The sequence below is a fragment of the Tupaia chinensis genome, unplaced genomic scaffold (assembly GCF_000334495.1).
Source record: "Tupaia chinensis unplaced genomic scaffold, TupChi_1.0 Scaffold000104_1, whole genome shotgun sequence".
Lineage (NCBI taxonomy): Eukaryota > Metazoa > Chordata > Mammalia > Scandentia > Tupaiidae > Tupaia > Tupaia belangeri.
Window position 1 is genome coordinate 3559502 of NW_006159568.1, and position 17615 is coordinate 3577116.

The 17615-nt window shown below is 41.0% G+C and overlaps 1 protein-coding gene across 11 annotated transcripts in view; it reads left to right on the plus strand.

Annotated features, from left to right (window-relative positions):
* RNF38 (ring finger protein 38) overlaps window positions 1-17615 on the plus strand; it is an 88031-nt gene that overhangs the window by 39020 nt on the left and 31396 nt on the right. For 6 of the 11 annotated variants that reach the window (XM_006143763.3, XM_027770037.1, XM_006143752.3 and 3 more), the window contains 2 exons: window positions 10351-10547; window positions 14055-14268. In XM_006143763.3, coding sequence (XP_006143825.1) covers window positions 10441-10547; window positions 14055-14268 — 321 coding nt within the window. In that variant the 5' untranslated portion in view covers window positions 10351-10440. The remainder of the gene's footprint in view (window positions 1-10350; window positions 10548-14054; window positions 14269-17615) is intronic. The other 5 variants (XM_027770038.1, XM_006143759.3, XM_006143761.3 and 2 more) reach the window with 1 other exon arrangement.

Here is a 17615-nt window from a genome sequence, read left to right on the forward strand (position 1 = left end):
GACAGAGAGAGACATAGAGACAGAAAGCGAGAAATCACCCCCCAGGGGGGATGGTCACGCCGCAATCCCTTCTCCTCCATTCTCCTCTCGGGATCTTGGGCACGCACGCACACGTGCCCGGTGTGAGTTCTAAGCCACCGGGTCCGGGACGCGAACCGCGGTTGACTACGTGGGAATCCAGCGACATAGCCATTACGCTAACTGCTGGTTCCCGAGTTTTTTGTCTTTAGAATTTTACAGTTGTCCTCAATTTATAAAGAAGATTATTGAAGAAAAGACAGGGAAAAAGAATTTTCTTTTTTTATTGTTTTTTGAGAGGTTTTTGCTTTAGGGCATGTGCGCTTGCCAGAAAGAGAGACAGAAAGCAAGAAATCACCCCCCAGGAAGGATGGCCACACTGCAATCCCTTCTCCTCCATTCTACTCTCGGGATCTTGGGCACACACGCACACGTGCCTGGTGTGAGTTAAAGCCACCGGGTCTGGGACTCAGACCGTGGTCGGCTGCATGAGTGTTCGGCGACATAGCCATTACAGTAACTGCTGGTCCCAGAAAAAAGAATTTTCTGAAAATTTTTGTAAGGGAAGATCTGCAGTCCCACACTGCAATCTCTTCTCCTTCACCTCTCTACTTTAATGATTTGGGGCATGCATGTACATGCTACTTAACTACGGTTGAGTCCCGGCCCTGGTGGCTTGCTTTCTTGCTTTCCGTTTCTCTATTTCTGGTGAGTCTTATGTGCATGTAGCAAGTTTTAAAATAACAATAAATAAAATAATTCTTTTTTTTTTTTTAAAGTATAGTTGCAATATCAACTTAAATCTGTTTTCATCAGGAAGTGATTTGTTCGTTATTAAAAATCCAGGACCAGCAGATGGCATAGTGGTTATGTCACCAGACTCCACGTACTCAAGTCCCAGACCTGGCAGTTTGGGACTCAAGCTGGATGCGTGTGCACGTGTGCTCAAAATTTTGAAAGAAGAATGGAGGGGAAGGGATTGTGGCATCATCCCTCCTGGGGAATGATTTCTCACTTTGTGTCTCTGTCTCTGGCAAGTGCACACACTCTATAGCAAAAATCTCTCTAAAAACAAAATTTCAAAAAAATCTAGATACACTATAATTTGTTATTCAGAGTAGTTATTTGGGCCTCCATAGATTTAAGAAGCCAACTGATAGCTGATGTGTCCTGAAAAATTAACATAGTCAATGGGAATAACAGTATTTTCACGCAGTATTGGATGTTATTTTTTATTATAGGATTGCAGTACACTATACCACCAGAGTTCATTTACAAATACCCAGTGTATGTTCTTAATACTTATTTTCTTCAGGTTCTCAGGAAGACACAAAATTGGACCATATCAAACAAAATTCTGATTTTGTTTCAGCATGTTTATAGTAACTTTTAGAGCCTCATTTCCCTCTTAACATCTCTAAGTAAAATAACATTTCAGGAGGAAATATTGTTTGGTTGAAAGATTGGATTTTATTGTGAAATTTCTTGAGTAGTATTAGAGCTGTACATCAAAAAGTGAAACTTGTGGGACCAGCAGTTAAAGTAATGGCTATGTCACTGGACTCCCACGTAGTCGACCATGGTTCCTGTCCCGGACCAGGTGGCTTAAAACTCACACTGGGCGTGTGTGCGTGTGTGCCCAAGATCCCGAGAGGAGAATGGAGGAGAAGAGATTGCGTCGTGGCCATCCCCCCCGGGGGGTGATTTCTCACTTTCTGTCTCTCTGTCTGGCGAGCACACGTGCCCTATAGCAAAAACCTCTCCAAAAAGAAAAAAGTGAAACTTGTGTGGGAAACAAGACTATATATATTATGTAGTTCAAGGGCCTTGAACACATTTTGCATATATCTGAGTATAGTTTAAGAATAAAAACTTTGGGGCCAGCAGGTAGCATGGTGGTTGAGGTGTTGGACTCCCATATGACCAACCACGGTTTGAGTCCCAGACCTGGTGGCTTGCTTTCTCACTCCCTTTTTCTCTGTCTCTCTCACTGGTCAAAATTGATGAATAATGGGAACTAGCAGTTAGTGTAATGACTATGTCGCTGGACTCCCACGTAGTCAACTGCGGTTCGCGTCCCGGACCCGGTGGCTTAAAACTCACGCCAGGTGCGTGTGCGTACGTGCCCAAGATCCTGAGAGGAGAATGGAGGAGAAGGGATTGCGGCGTGACCATCCTCCCTGGGGGGTGATTTCTCGCTTTCTGTCTCTATGTCTCTGTCTGGCGAGCACACACGCCCTATAGCGAAAACCTCTCAAAAAAAATATTGATGAATTATGATAATAAAATTAAAAATAAATAAATCTTTCAGAAAAGAAAAGAATAAAAACTTCAAGTAGGGGCCAGCAGATAGCATAGCAGTTATGTTGCTGGACTCCCACATGGCTGACCATGGTTCAAGTCCCAGATCTACCAGCTTGTAACTCATGCCATGTGCGTGTATATGTGTGCCCAAAGTCTCAAGAGGAGAATGAAGGAGAAGGGACTGTGGTGTGGCCATCTTCCTGGGCAATGATTTCTTGTTTTCTGTGTGTCTGTCTCTCCAGCAAGTGCACACACCCCATAACAAAAATCTCTTAAAATTTTTTTTCTTTGTTCATGATAGAGTGCATATGAGAGAGACAGAGACAGATAAGCAACTTCCATAGGGCCTGATCACACCATGATCCCCTTTCTTTAGTCCTCCAACCTGTCCGATCCCAGGTGTTTGCATGTGTATCTGGTGTGTTCAGGCTGAGATAGGAGACTTAAACTCCGGACCTAGCCTCTGCTGAGCAGTGCATCACTGCTATGCCAAGGAACCAGCCCTGTTATTTCTGAATTGTGGAAAGAGAAAGCTTATCTTTTGTTAAAGATAGTCAAGGCAAGTAGAGAAAGCCTGGAAGTTTAAAGTAGAATTGGGAATTCTTAAATCATACTGTGCTTATTTATAGTCTAAGGTGAAGGAAAGTCCTTCTGAATGACTGAAGAGAGAACCGAGTAACTAGGGGATTTCATACTCTTAATTGCCCCCTTGCTTTGGGAAGGACTTCCCATTAGAGCTCACTAAAAGTTGCTGAAGTCAGGCACATTTTAATCACTGTTTAGTAAGAACTTGGAATCTCTTTCAAATTTTGGGAAAATTTTATTTGTCACATCATATCCCATTATCTTTAAGAATTCCTGATATCTGTTATGCCTAAGATATATATAATTTTTTTTTCTTTAGCATTTATTGACTTACAATTTTCTTCTCTGAAGTCACAGAATGCATCCTTATGTTTGCTCCCAGGATTGTTTTCTCTTGTAATAACAATGTTTTTGTTATAAAAATGACTTGGTAATAGTAGAGGTGTAGTATTACACTCATTTAATAATGCCTACTGCTCAGTATAAAACTTAATCTTCCTTCATCCCTAAATTTATACCAGTATTCTGTACTATAATATATGTGTTATATAGTATCTATAGCAATAGAAAACAGTACTTGTACCTGATTTGAATCAGTATTTAATGAACTCTGCTTATCAACATCTGGTGCTTTGAAAAGTCAGCTCACTGGCACAGAAGGAGAAGAGGGAAAAGGCTTCTGCCTCCAGGAATTCAAAATGTAAATTTTTCTTAAGTTCTTCTTATATGATAATTTATATCTAGAGACTTTTCCAAAGAGAATTCCTTATCCCTTAGTTCAGTGGTTCTTAAAGTTTGGTCCTAGACCAGCAGCATTAAGCATCACCAGAGTTCATATTAAAAATGCCAAGTCTTGGGCCCCAATCCAAACTTTATGATTAGAGAGTAGGACATAGGACCAGCAATCTGGCGTTTCTAAGGCATGCCAAAATTTGAGAACCACTGGCCTAAGTAATGGGAGAACCTCCAGATTCAACTTCACATTTAGCAAAGAGTTCTAGAGGTAGCATGCTTGTGGATTAAAAAAAAAAAAATGTAGTTTTTGCTATAGGACATGTGTCTTGGCCAAAGAGAGAGAGAGAGAAAGTGAGAAATCAACCTTTCACCCAAAGGGATGGCCACCCAACAGTCCCATCTCCATTCTCCTCTCAGGATTTTGGGTACCTGTGGCACACATGCCTGATGCGTTTTTTCAAGCCATTGGGTCTGAGACTTGGACTGCGCAGTCTGCCATATTAGCTCCAACTGCCTTAACCACCAGTTCACTGGCTGGTTAATTTTAATTATTGAAAATTAGTAAACATTCTGGGTCAGCCCTGTAGCTTACTGGTTATAGGATCCCATACAACAACTTTTGTTTGAATCACAGTCTCAATAGCATGTCAGGCTATTTGTGTTCATGCCCCAAATCCTGGAAAGATGGAGAAATGGAAAAGGGATTGTGCCTAACCCCATCCTACTATATGTGTGTCTGTGGGGAAGGGAGGAGGGCAAGGAGATTGCTATCCCCTGTTTTTCTTACCCCTTGCTGAACACACTGTCTAGCAATTAAAATTTTTTTTAATTAATAATTTTTTTGTCACATTAAGAATATTTATATAATCACTGCAGAACAGAACCTAGAGCATGTTTGGGCCATGGAGAAGGAAATGTAATGTCTTCTGACTACTTAACTCCACACAAAGAATACTTTAGTTCGGAGGTCCCCAACTGCTGGACTGTGGACCAGTGCTGGTCTGTGGCCTGTTGCCCTCTGTTCCCTGCTGTGCAGCAGAAGGATGGCTGAGCCAACAAGCCAGTGAGGCTTCATTTGAGGTTGTAGCTGCTCCCCGTCGTTTGGGTTACCGCCTTCTGTCACATCAGCTGCAGTTTTGGATTGTCATGTGAGCACAAAGCCTATTGTTGTGTGTGATTTCATCATATGTTGCAGTGTAGTAGTGGTGGAAATGGGATGCACTGTGGATGTGATGTGCTCGGTTAGTGGTATGCTTGGGCCATCATGAGACCAGCATCCCATCCACCGTACCACCCTCTGTCTGTGAAAGGATTGTCTTCCCTTGAGGCTGGTCCCTGGTGCTGGGAAGGTTGGGGACCCCTGCTTTAAGTAACAAGGTCAAATGGGTTTGCTTTCCTTGCTGATTTTCCTGGAGTCCAGTTTTACACTTACTATATTTTTTCTGACTTAAGAGCCATGTGATTACATTTGATTAATAACTTCCAAGTTCTTGTCATACTATTTTGAATCCATCTTATTTAAGGCTTCCCCCCCCCCTTCCCCAGAGCCCTCTGACTTCTGTTTTAATTTGAAATGGTTGCTTTTCAGACCTGGCACACCACCATTCCTGGTGTTTTGTTTTTGTTTTTGTTTTTTGCTTTTTTGGGAGAGATTTTCACTGTAGGGCGCGTGCACTCGCCAGACAGACAGAGAGAGACATAGAGACAGAAAGCGAGAAATCACCCCCCAGGGGGGATGGTCACGCCGCAATCCCTTCTCCTCCATTCTCCTCTTGGGATCTTGGGCACGCACGCACACGCGCCCGGCGTGAGTTTTAAGCCACCGGGTCCGGGACATGAACCGCGGTCGACTACGTGGGAGTCCAGCAACATAGCCATTACGCCAACTGCTGGTTCCCTTGTTTTGTTTTGTTTTGTTTTCAATTCCACTTTTGTTTATTGGATTTTGTACCTGTATATACAGTCATCCTTGGTATCCATAAGAGATTGGTTCCAGGATCCCTCTCCAGTATCAAAATCCACAGATGCTTAAGTCCTTTATGTAAAATGGATACTATTAGCATATGGCCTATGCATCTTCCTATGTACTTTTAAGTTACCAGTACAGTGTAAACATTATGTAAACCATTGTTTTACTTAGGGAATAAGAAGAAGAAGAAGAAGAAGAAAAGGTCTGCATGCCTTTAGTACAGATTCAACCAAGATAGGCCTAAACTACATAGTTACATATTAGGAACGGTAGAGCACTTTTTTAATTGTCAGAAGGTGATATACTTACCAGAGAGAAATGAAGAGACAGAGGGAAAAAGAGAAAACACCACTTAATGGGGTATGGTCACACCACAGTCCCTTCATTTCTCCATCCTGTCTGAATTTTGGGTACACTCTCATATATTCCTCGAGTGTTTTCCAAGCTGTTGGGGCTAAGATTTGAACCACAGTCATGTGCAGTTTGGCTCTCTCTTTTTTTTGGAGAGGTTTTTGCTATAGGGTGCATGCACTCGCCAGAAAGACAGACAGAAAGCGATAAATCCCTTCCCAGGGGGGATGGCCATGCTGCAATCCCTTCTCCTCCATTCTCCTCTTGGGATCTTGGGCACGCATGCACATGCACCCTGTGTGAGTTTAAGCCACTGGGTCTGGGACTCAAACCTCGGTCGACTACATGGGAGTCCAGCAACATAGCCATTACACCAACTCCTGGTCACGCAAACCGCTAGGGAGTGGGGCTGACCCAGCAACAATGGAAGAGTTTTTTTTTTTTTTTTTCCTTTGTTTTTTGGATAGATTTTCACTATAGGGCACGTGCGCTCACCAGACAGACAGAGAGAGAGACATTAGAGACAGAAAGCGATAAATCACCCCCCAGGGGGGATGGTCACGCTGCAATCCCTTCTCCTCCATTCTCCTCTCGGGATCTTGGGCATGCACGCACACATGCCTGGCGTGAGTTTTAAGCCACCGGGTCCGGGACTCGAACCATGATAGACTATGTGGGAGTCCAGCAACATAGCCATTACGCTAACTGCTGGTCCCTGTTTTTTTTTAAGAGAGTGATTTTTACTCTAGGTTGCTTGTGTGCGCTCGCTGGAGAGACAAACAGAATGTGAGAAATCATCTCCTGGGGGGACGACCTAACCATTATGCTGTCTGCTGGTCCCCAGTGTAAGGTTTTTGATGCAGAACCCATGAGTAGGAGAACAGGCTTGTATATGTCCTCAAATGGAAAAGCGAGTGAAAGCACACATGTAAAATTTTCAGATAATATGAGAAGCAGTGTTCAGTCTTTATAGGTCTGGCAAGATCTTTGTTTTTGCCCTCACACTAGATTAATAGTTTGATTAGAGAGTGAAATTCTAGGTTCAATATTTTCCCTTAGAGCATTTTTAGCGTGCATTATTTCTGTGGGAATTCTGACACTAATCCAATTCTTGTTTCTTTGTATGTTACTCTCACTTCCCTCTTCTGGAAACAGGATTTCTTTGAAATTCCTTAGAGTACTAAGATAGATGAAGAATATGATGAAACGACACTGCACATAATAAATATTTTTTATTTTTTTCCTGTCTTTAGGTATTATCCATTGTGGTTTCCTATTATTTTGAGTAAAAAAAAAAGTGAGACTTATTACCAGAGTGCTAATGAATACCTCACCTCCCTTTACTTTCTTTTCTGTTCTTTTTTTTTTTTTCCACTAACATGAACCCATCATAGTACAGAAAAGAGATGGAGCACTTTTCTTAGCCATCTTTCTTTAGTCTTAAAAGCAATATATTAGTTGTAAAATATGAACTTTGTAGATCTACAGTTTGAACATCACTGAACATATGTAAAGCTTTATAAAGCTCAGTGTTTCTTCAGGTCTTTTGAACTTTATCATGTGACCCTGCAGTGTGTTTGCCTCTGTTTTAGGCAGTGAATTTGTAGAATTCAAAGTTCCACATCTTAGTTTCTATTAGGCTTTGCAGTATAGGATAAGTGGTGTAGGATTCATATGAAAGCTAATTAATGGTCATGATTGGCGACTGATATTTTTGTACTTTAAAATGTTAGTGTTGAGCAAATCTGTCTTAACCAACTGTGGAAAGAATCTGTTTCTGGTATTCATGTATAGTTTATGTATGAATTTGTGAAACCTTGGTTGTTATGCTTTTTCTTTTTTAAAAATCAGAATAAATTTTAATGGTTGTTTACTATTAAGTTTTAGGATGATAAGAATATGAACCATTTTCTTATTAAAAATCAAGAGAGTAAGAATTACCATTATATTTTTTTTGCTGTTAGATTTTTGCCATAGTGCATGTGTACTCACTTGGACAGAGGCAAGGAAGCTGAGAAATCACTCCCCAAGAGGAATGTCTTTGCTCGTTCCTCCTCAGTTCTCCTGTTAGGATTTTGGGTATGCACACACATGTTCTGGTCATGATTTTCAAGCCACCAGATCCAGGACTTGAACTGCAGTTGGCCATGTGGGAGTCCAGCACCTTAACTACAACATCACCTGCTGACCCAACCAGTATATTTTTAATAGTACAATTAAATCTAGGGGGAAAATAAAGTTAGTGTGGAAGTAGGGAGAACTGTAAAAGTTTGCATTTGGGGCCTGCTCCATGACCCGATGGTTAAGGCAGTCGGATCCCACATGGCCTAACTGTGCAGTTTGATTCCCCGGCCTGGTGATTGAAAAACAAACCAGGTGGAGTACCAACAGATAGCATAATGACTGCATTGCTGGACTCCCATGTAGTCAACTGCGATTCGAGGCCCAGACCTGGTGGCTTAAACTCACAGTGGGCGCATGTATATGCGTGCCCAAGATTCCAAGAGGAGAATGGAAAAGGGATTGCAGTGTAGCCATCCCCCTTGGGGGTTGATTTCTTGATTTCTGTCTCTCTGTCTCTCCCTGTCTTTCTGGCCAGCGCATGCACCGTATAGCAAAAACCTCTCAAAAAAAAGAAAAGAAAAAAGAAAAACAAACCACGTGTATGTAGATTCATTGCCAAAATCCTGAAAAGAGGAAGATGGAGTATGGATTGCATTGTGGCCATTTCCCATAAGGGGTGCCTTCCCCTAGCCTTCTTTCTCTTTCTCTCTCTTTCTCTTTTCCTCTCAACCTCTCTCTGGCAAGCACATACATCCTCTAGGGAAAAAAAAACAGCATGCTTTTGCATATGATTCTGAAAACTGTTTTCTATCTTAGTTAAAATAACAAAATTGAATTATAATTTTAAATGTAGAAGAAAAATGCCAATTCCTGGTTTTTAGAATACTTCTAAGTAATTTTGAATGAACAAATGTAACTGTTTATATACTTAGCTTTTTGGAGGGGGGGAATTTGTTACAGGGTGTGTGAAAGAGACAGAGAGACAGAAAGCAAGAAATCACCCCCCAGGAGAGATGGCCATGCCACAATCCATTCTACTCCATTCTCCTCTCTGGCTCTTGGGCACACACGCACATGCACCCAGTGTGAGTTTAAGACACCGAGTCCAGGACTCAAACTGCAGTTGGCTACATAGGAGTTCAGCGACATAGCCATTACGCTATCTGCTGATCTAACTGCTGGTTCCAATATACTTAGCTTTTAAAAATGGAACATTGTAGAATATAGCCTTTGCTAGTGTTCTAAGATGATTTTTGAATTAGCAAGTACCAATTATTTTGTAACCAAAAGTTGTTCTAATGCCCAAATAAATAGAACTTAACAATAGTAGAATGTAGATAAGAAAGTCTCTATTAGAAAACATACTGCTTTATCAGATTTTTCACCTAATCAGTTCAGTGATCCATATCCGCTTTATAGCTACTAAGCCCTTGCTATGACCCTTCTAAATTTGGCAAGTACTCCCACAGTACTATGACATAAGAACCAGTGATCTACAGTAGTTAAGTTTCTTTTTTTTAATTGACTTTTTTTGGGGGAGATGTTTTTGCTATAGGGCATGTGTGCTCACCAGAAAGACAAACAGAAACAGAGAGATGGAAAGTGAGAAATCACCCTCCCGGGGGGATGGCCACACTATAATTCCTTCTCCTCCCTTCTCCTCTTGGGATCTTGGGCGCATACACACACAGGCCCGGCGTGAGTTTAAGCCACCGGGTCCAGCACTCAAACCATGGTTGACTACATGGGAGTCCAGCAACGTAGCCGTTATGCTATCCGCTGGTCCCAGTTGACTGTTTCTTTACTCATTTAATAGAAATCGTATTTATCCACGTAACTCTTATAACATCCTAAGCAAGATGAGAAAGGAGAAGAAGAGTATGATATAAAATAAGGTTGAAGACCTACTCAAGTTACACTTTCAGAAACTAAACTCTTAGCTGAGAATTGATGTCTGAAAGAGTAACTTATAACTAACAGTACAACATAGTAGAATTTCTCAGGTGGATTAGAATTTTAAGAAGTTCAAGTACTTTATAAAAGCTAATTGCACTATTGTTTACTTTATTGTACCAGATGTATTTTCTGATAATTTTTTAAAAACAAGATTTCACTTTTTATTTGCTGTTATTTATTGTGCATCTTCTTTCTCCCTCCCTACCCAGACTCCAGCAATGTATTTAAAGTTTTTGTCTGAATTGATGGTATGCATAAATTTTTTTCCTCCCCATTTTTAGGACAAATATATTTAAATACCTTATACACATGCAGTAATGTAAAATCCTTTAAAGATCTTACTCAGGTGATCAATTTTTTTGCATTAGCAGAGTGAAGATAGCCCAAGTCCCAAGAGACAGCGCCTTTCTCATTCCGTCTTTGATTATACATCAGCATCACCAGCTCCCTCACCACCAATGCGACCATGGGAGATGACATCAAATAGGCAGCCCCCTTCAGTTCGACCAAGCCAACATCACTTCTCAGGGGAACGATGCAACACACCTGCACGCAACAGAAGAAGGTTAGATAATTATAATTTATTTATTAAGTGTTCTTTCATTGATAGGTTTATGAGAATTTTTTAACATCAGAAAGCATTATTTGGCCCACCCACTGTGTTACAGGCAGTAGGACGCTGCTTTGCAATACTGGAGTCATATCAGCAGGCTCAGGGATTCAGATTCTGGGTCAGCCTGAAAACATTAGGTTGTCCATGATTCTGGCTGGAGGATTATGGCATGGCAAGACCCTATTAGGGTTCCATGTGTGTGTCTCACTGTCATATCTATCTAATAAAGATTTTTAAAAATATTTTCCTGTAGTCATTTTATAAAAACATCAACACAGGGGCTGGCAGGTGGCGTGGTGGTTAAGGCACTCAGCTCCCATATGGCCTACCACAGTTCAAGTTCCGGACTTGGTGGCTTATTTTCTTACTTTCCCTCTTTCTTTCTCTTGCTCTGTCCCTCTCTGGTGAATTGAAAAATAATAAGTAAAATTAAAAATAAATAGTTCTTGGGGCCAGTAGATGGCAAAGCAGTTTTGTCACTGGACTTTCACATGACCAACTACAGTTTGAGTCCTGGACCCAGTGTCTTAAAACTCACACTAGGCACATGTGTGTGCGTGCCCAAGATGCCAGGAGGGGAATGGAGAAGAAGGAATTGCTGCATGGCCATCCCTCTGTGGAGGTGATTTCTCACTTTCTCTATTTCTGTCTGTCTGTCTCCCTGTCTCCCTGTCTCCCTCTCTCCTGGGGAGTACATGCGCCCTAAAGCAAAAACCTCTTAAATAAATAGTTCTTTTAAAAACAAACCAAAAAAATCAACACACGCATACACATAACAGTCACACCTAAAAAACAACATTACAAGTTGTTTAGGCTCCTGCACTAAATCATAAGAGTTCTTTTAGTTTCTAATTGACAGGTAAAGGAATTGAAAGAGGCTAGAGTGATTTACTTAAAGTCATGTGATTATATATTAATTCAACTACCTTGTGGTTTTAGAACTTTTTAAAGAATTATTTATTTAATTTATTTGTTACTACTTTTTAAAAATTTGACCAGAGACAGAAAGCAAGCCTCAGACCGTGGTTGACTATGTGAGAGTCCAGCGCCCCAACCCCCATGCCACCTGCTGGCCCCTGGTTTAAGAATTTTTGTGGGGCTAACTTGCAATCCTGATAACTGGAGAATGTATTCTATATTTCATAACTGTAAGGAAATTTGGAGATCTTAGAAATAAACTCTCTCCAATTCATTCCTATTCCTTTCATATCATCTATGGCAGTTAGAAGTTTCATTATGTTTTTTATAAGACCATGGAGCCAGTAGTGTGAAAAAATGACTAAAGTTTAATTGAACATTTATTCCTCCCTTCCATGGGACTTGGCCTTTTGCTTTATCTTTTCACAAGTATGCATTTCTTCCTAAGCTGCTTTCCCTTTAGTTTTTGCCTTTAGCCATACATTTCTTATTCCCAGGAAATAATGCATATAGTATGAGAAAACCTGTTTACATGTCTAGGAGGTTGATCAGTGAAGGAGGACTAGCCCTAGAGCACACTGGTTAACCTTGTACATTGGGAGCCAGTCTCACATGGCCAACCAGTTTGAATCCAAGCCATGGTGGCCTGAAAAACACATCAGGTATTGTACTTATATGCCCAAAATCCTGATGGAGAAAGGAGGAAAAAGGATTGTAGTGTAACTATCTGATCAGGGGAAGTGTGGATTTTCTCTCTGGTGAACATATATGCCCTCTGGCAATAAAAACAACAACAATAACCAGAAGGGAAAAAAAACATAATTGAAGAGCAACCAGTCGGTGACATCGTGGTTAAGGTGGCTGGATCCCACATGGCTGAGTGGTTCAAGTTTCAGCTTGAAAAACGTGCCAGGCACAGGTGCATGTGAGCCCACAGTCTTAAGAGGAGAATGAAGGAAAATTGTAATGTGGCCATCACCCTGAGGGGTGATTTCTCACTTTTCCCTCTCACTGTCTGTCTCCAGTGAGTGCATGCACCCTGTGGCAAAAATTTTTAAAAACAATGAAAAGGGTGCTGAGCAAACTTGTAGCTAAGCTTGTAAGGCCCCCTTGGCCCAGTGTGGAGTACATATCGATAAGTCCAGCTAGGCTTTTTTTTTTTTTTTTTTTTTTAAAAGAATTACTTCATTCAACTTCCTCCTTTTTATTTTATTTATTTATTTATTTATTTATTTTTTTAAGTTTGACCAAAGAAATAGAAAGGGAACATGAGAAAGCAAGCTGCCAGGTCCAAAACTCAAACTGTAGTCAGCCATGTGGGAATCCAAGGCCTTTAACCACTACACAATCTGCTGGCCCCGAGGCCTTCCATTTCTTAAAGTTGATTTGGTGCTGAGCCAAAAAAAAAAAAAGCAGTGGAGGTGATGTCAGAGAGTGACCTAGTGGCTAAGGAAATTGGATCCTACCTGGCCAACTGTATGGTTCCAATCTTAGCCCTGGTGACTTAAGAAACATGCTAGGTGTCGGGAGACCAGCAGATGGCATAATGGCTACGTCACTGGACTCTCATGTAGTTGACTATGATTCAAGTCCCGTACCCAGTGGCCTAAACTCATGCCGGGCATGTGTGCATGCGTGCCCAAGATCCCGAGAGGAGAATGGAGGAGAAGGGATTGTGGTGTGGGCATCCCCCCTGTGGGGGGGGGGGGTCGGTGATTTCTCACTTTCTGTCTGTCTGTCTTTCTGGCAAGCACACATGCCCTATAAAAAAACCTCTCCAAAAAAAAGAAAAAATCATGCTAGGCGTGTGTGCCAAAAATCTTGACAGGGTTAAGAAATAAAGGAGAAGGGATTGTGGCCTAGACTGGTGGGAGCCAGCAGGTAGCATAGTGGTTAAGATGCTAGACTCCCACATGGCCCGCCACAGTTTGAGTCCTGGACTTGGTAGCTTGCTTTTTTACTTTGTCTGTTTGTCTGTCTGTCTGTCTCTTTCTCTCTTTCTCTCTCTCTCTCTCATGAGCTCATGTGCCCTGTAGCAAAATAAAAAAAAACAGTAATGACAAATAAAATTAAATATTTTTTTAAGAAAGGGACTATGATTAGCTATTGATTTCTTTTTTTTTTTTAATTTTATTCATTTATTTTTTTTTTTTTTTTTTTGAATATTTATTTTATTTTATTTTATTTTGAATTTGACCAGAGAAAGACAGAGAAGGAAAGTGAGAAAGCAAACTGCCAGGTCCAGGACTCGAACCGTGGTCAGCCATGTGGGATTCTAGCCGCCTTAACCACAATGCCACCTGCTGGCCCCGATTAGCTATTGATTTCTAAATACCTAAAGAGCTAAATACCAATTTTGTTATTTTGTACAAAAGCTGTATACCTTGTACTGAAACTTTGAGTTTTTCCAGTTATAAAATGCTCATGCTTCTCTTAGCCTATGCTGTTGCTATATAGCAGTAAGAGATACAGAATCCTCATGAATCTCAACAATAAACATTATAATAACTTTCTTTGTGATGATTTTTGTGATTATTACAGTCCTCCTGTCAGGCGCCAGAGAGGAAGAAGGGATCGTCTGTCTCGACATAATTCCATTAGTCAAGATGAAAACTATCACCATCTCCCTTATGCACAGCAGCAAGCAATAGAGGAACCTCGAGCCTTCCACCCTCCGAATGTATCTCCCCGTCTGTTACATCCTGCTGCTCATCCACCCCAGCAGAATGCAGTAATGGTTGACATACATGATCAGGTACTATAACAGAAGGTCCTGGAGATACAAATGCTAAAAGTTGGTGGCAATTTATTGAGATTATTTGCTGCTGCTTTTTTGTGTGTGGTTTTGTTTCATTTTGTTTTGTTTTGCCACGGGGCATTTGTGCTTACCAGAGAGACAGAGAAAGAGAAAGAAGGAAAGTGAGAAAGCACTCCCCAGGGGAAATGGCCACCCTACAATTCCTTCTCCATCCCTGTTTGGGAATTCTGGGTGCACACGCACAAGTGCCGGGAGTGCTTCCAGACCATTGAGTCTAGGACTTGAATTGCACAGTTGGTCTTAGAGGATCTAGCCACCTTAACCACCATACTACTAGCTGACCCATTTGTCTTTCAGTTTATCTAAAATTAAGCTATTTTAGTGAGTTCAGCATTGCTTTTGAAAACTGAAATTTAAGTTCTGAAAAACTCTGAAGAAGAAAGTTGAAATTTAGAAAACTAGAATTGGGGCCAGCAGGTGGTGTAGTGGTTAAGGCCCTGGACTTCCATTTGCTGGCTGCAGTTGAAGTCCCAGACCTGGCTTCAAAATAACATTGGGCATGTGTGCATGCCTGCCCAAAATTCAAAGAGGAGAATAGAAGAGAAGGGATTATGGTATGGCCATTCCCCATGCGGACTGACTTCTCATTTTTCTTCTGTCTTTGGTGAGCACATACACCCTATGGCAAAAACTTCAATTAAAAAGAAAAAAAATCAGATCAAGGATATAAAAGCTCAGAATGACTACGTGATTGTTGGTTTAAACCTACTGGTTTAGGATTAGTAGGCTATTTCAGACACTGGGGCCAGCAGGTGACATGATGGAGGTTGGGACACTGAATTGCGCCTGGCTAACTGGGCGATTCAAGTTCCAGGCCTGGTGGCTTAAGAATCACTCCGGCGACTAGCAGATGGCATCACAGTTGTTATTGGGTTCCCATGTAGTCGACTGCAGTTAGAGTCCTGGACCCTGGTGGCTTAAAATTCACACAGGGCATGTGTGCATGCATGCCCAAAATTCAGAGAGGAGACTAAAGTAGAAGGGTTTGTGGTATGACCATCCCCTTGGGGTGATTTCTCACTTCTTGTCTCTCTGACTCTCCAGTGATCGAACACACCCTATAAAAAAAAAAAAAAAAAAAAAAAATCTCCCTCGAAAAAAGAATCACTCTGGGTACGTGTGTATCTATGTTCAAGATCCTGAGAAGAGAGTGAGGTAGAAGGGATTTCAGTGCAGCCATTCCCCTGGGTGGGGTGATTTATTACTTTTCCTCTGTGTCTCTGGCAAGTACACATGCCCTATGTGGCAAAACTTTTTTAAAAGAAATAAAATTACCAGTTTATTATTAATTGGAAATATCAGACTCCTGGAGGTTTGAATATTTATCCCTGTTTCCCCCTCTCTCATCCAGTATCTTTTAGAATAATTCAGTAAGCAAGACGGTTGGTTGCATCTTTGCTTACAGGTTTCCAGAGGTCTCCAAGTATATAGCAGGAATCCCAAAAGCTAAGGAGAATGTCATCCAGCATCAAAACTTGAAGGTGGAGACCAGAATTCTCTGGTTTTCTTTTCAAAGAAGACACAAATCTGGAAGTGTTCTTAAATATATCAGGATTTTAAGGATAGGAAAAAAAGGCCCAGTAGGTGTAGTGGTTGAGGTGCTATATTCTCACATGGCTGACCACAATTTAAGTCCTGGACCTAGTGGCTTGTTTTGTCACTTTCTCTCTCTCTTGGGTGAGCTCATGTGTTCTATAACAAATTTTAAAATAATAATAAATAATTTTTTAAAGAATCACTCAATTTTATTTTTTATTACTATTTTAAAATTTGACCAGAGAGAGACAGGGAGAGGGAAAATGAGAAAGCAAGCCACAAGATCCAGAACTCAAACTGTAGTCGGCCATGTGGGAGTCTAGTGCTTCAACTACCATACCACCTGCCAGTCCTGATAAAATAATTCTTTTTAAAAAATGATAAGGAAGGGGCCAGCAGATGGTATAGTGGTTACATCACTGGACTCCCAGTGACATAGTTGATCACGGTTTAAGTCCTGGACCCAGCAGCTTAAAACGCAGGCCAGGCATGTGTGCACGTGTGCCTAAAATCCCAAAAAGAGAATGGAAGAGATGGGATTGTGGGGTGGCCATCCCCCCAGGGGGTTGATTTCTTGTTTGATGTCTCTCTGGCAAATGCTTGCACTGTATAGCAAAAATAAAAAATAAAATAAAATAAAATAAAAAAGGAAAAAGACCATGAAAGTTTATAAATAGGAGAAATTATAAAGAGAAGCTAGTTAGAATAATACCTAGTTTCACCCACTGCACCAGATGTTAGAAAATAATAAACAATGTATACTGACAACTGAGAAGAAACTATGATATCACCTAGACATCATTCTTCCTATTGGACATTTTTATTATGTTCATGAAATATTTTAAAAAATTGATCATGTAGTGATAAATTGTAAAAGGAAACATTTTCCCAGTCCACATCATTTGTGGCCTTACCTGATAAAACTAAGTTATTAATGAAAAATCTTTTTTAAAAAAATTTGTTTAGTTTGCTATGGGGTGCATGTGCTCACCAGAGAGAGAGAGAGAGGAAGAGTGAGAAATCACACTGTGCTGTGGGGTCCAGGACTCAAACTGCATAGTTGGCCATGTGGAATCAAGTTACCTTAACCACCACACCACTTGGCTGGCCCAAGAATCTATTGAAAAATGTAACACTAAAATATTCAAAAGAGGAACCAGCAGTTACTCACACTGGGCATGTGTACGTGCCCAAGATCCCAAGAGGAGAATGGAGAAGAGATTGCGACGTAGCCATCCTCCCGGGGTGTGATTTCTCGCTTTCTGTCTTTCTGGTGAGCACATGTGCTCTATAGCAAAAAACCTCTCAAAAAAAAAAAAAAAAATACTCAAAAGAGAAATATTCACTTGAGAGTTGAGGAACACACCCAAAGCTGTCGGTGGGGCACTGTGCCTCTAAACAAAAAACCCTCCAAAAAAAAAAAAAAAAATACTCAAAAGAGAAATATTCACTTGAGAGTTGAGGAACACACCCAAAGCTGTCCCCTTTAAAACAGTTTTATAAACCCTCATTACTTGTTTTAGAAATTGAAAACAGAGACCAGCAGTTAGTGTAATGACTGTGTCGCTGAACTCCCACGTAGTTGACTGCGGTTCGAGTCCTGGACCCTCATTACTTGTTTTAGAAATTGAAAACAGAGACCAGCAGTTAGTGTAATGACTGTGTCGCTGAACTCCCCCGTAGTTGACTGCGGTTCGAGTCCTGGGCCCTCATTACTTGTTTTAGCAATTGAAAACAGAGACCAGCAG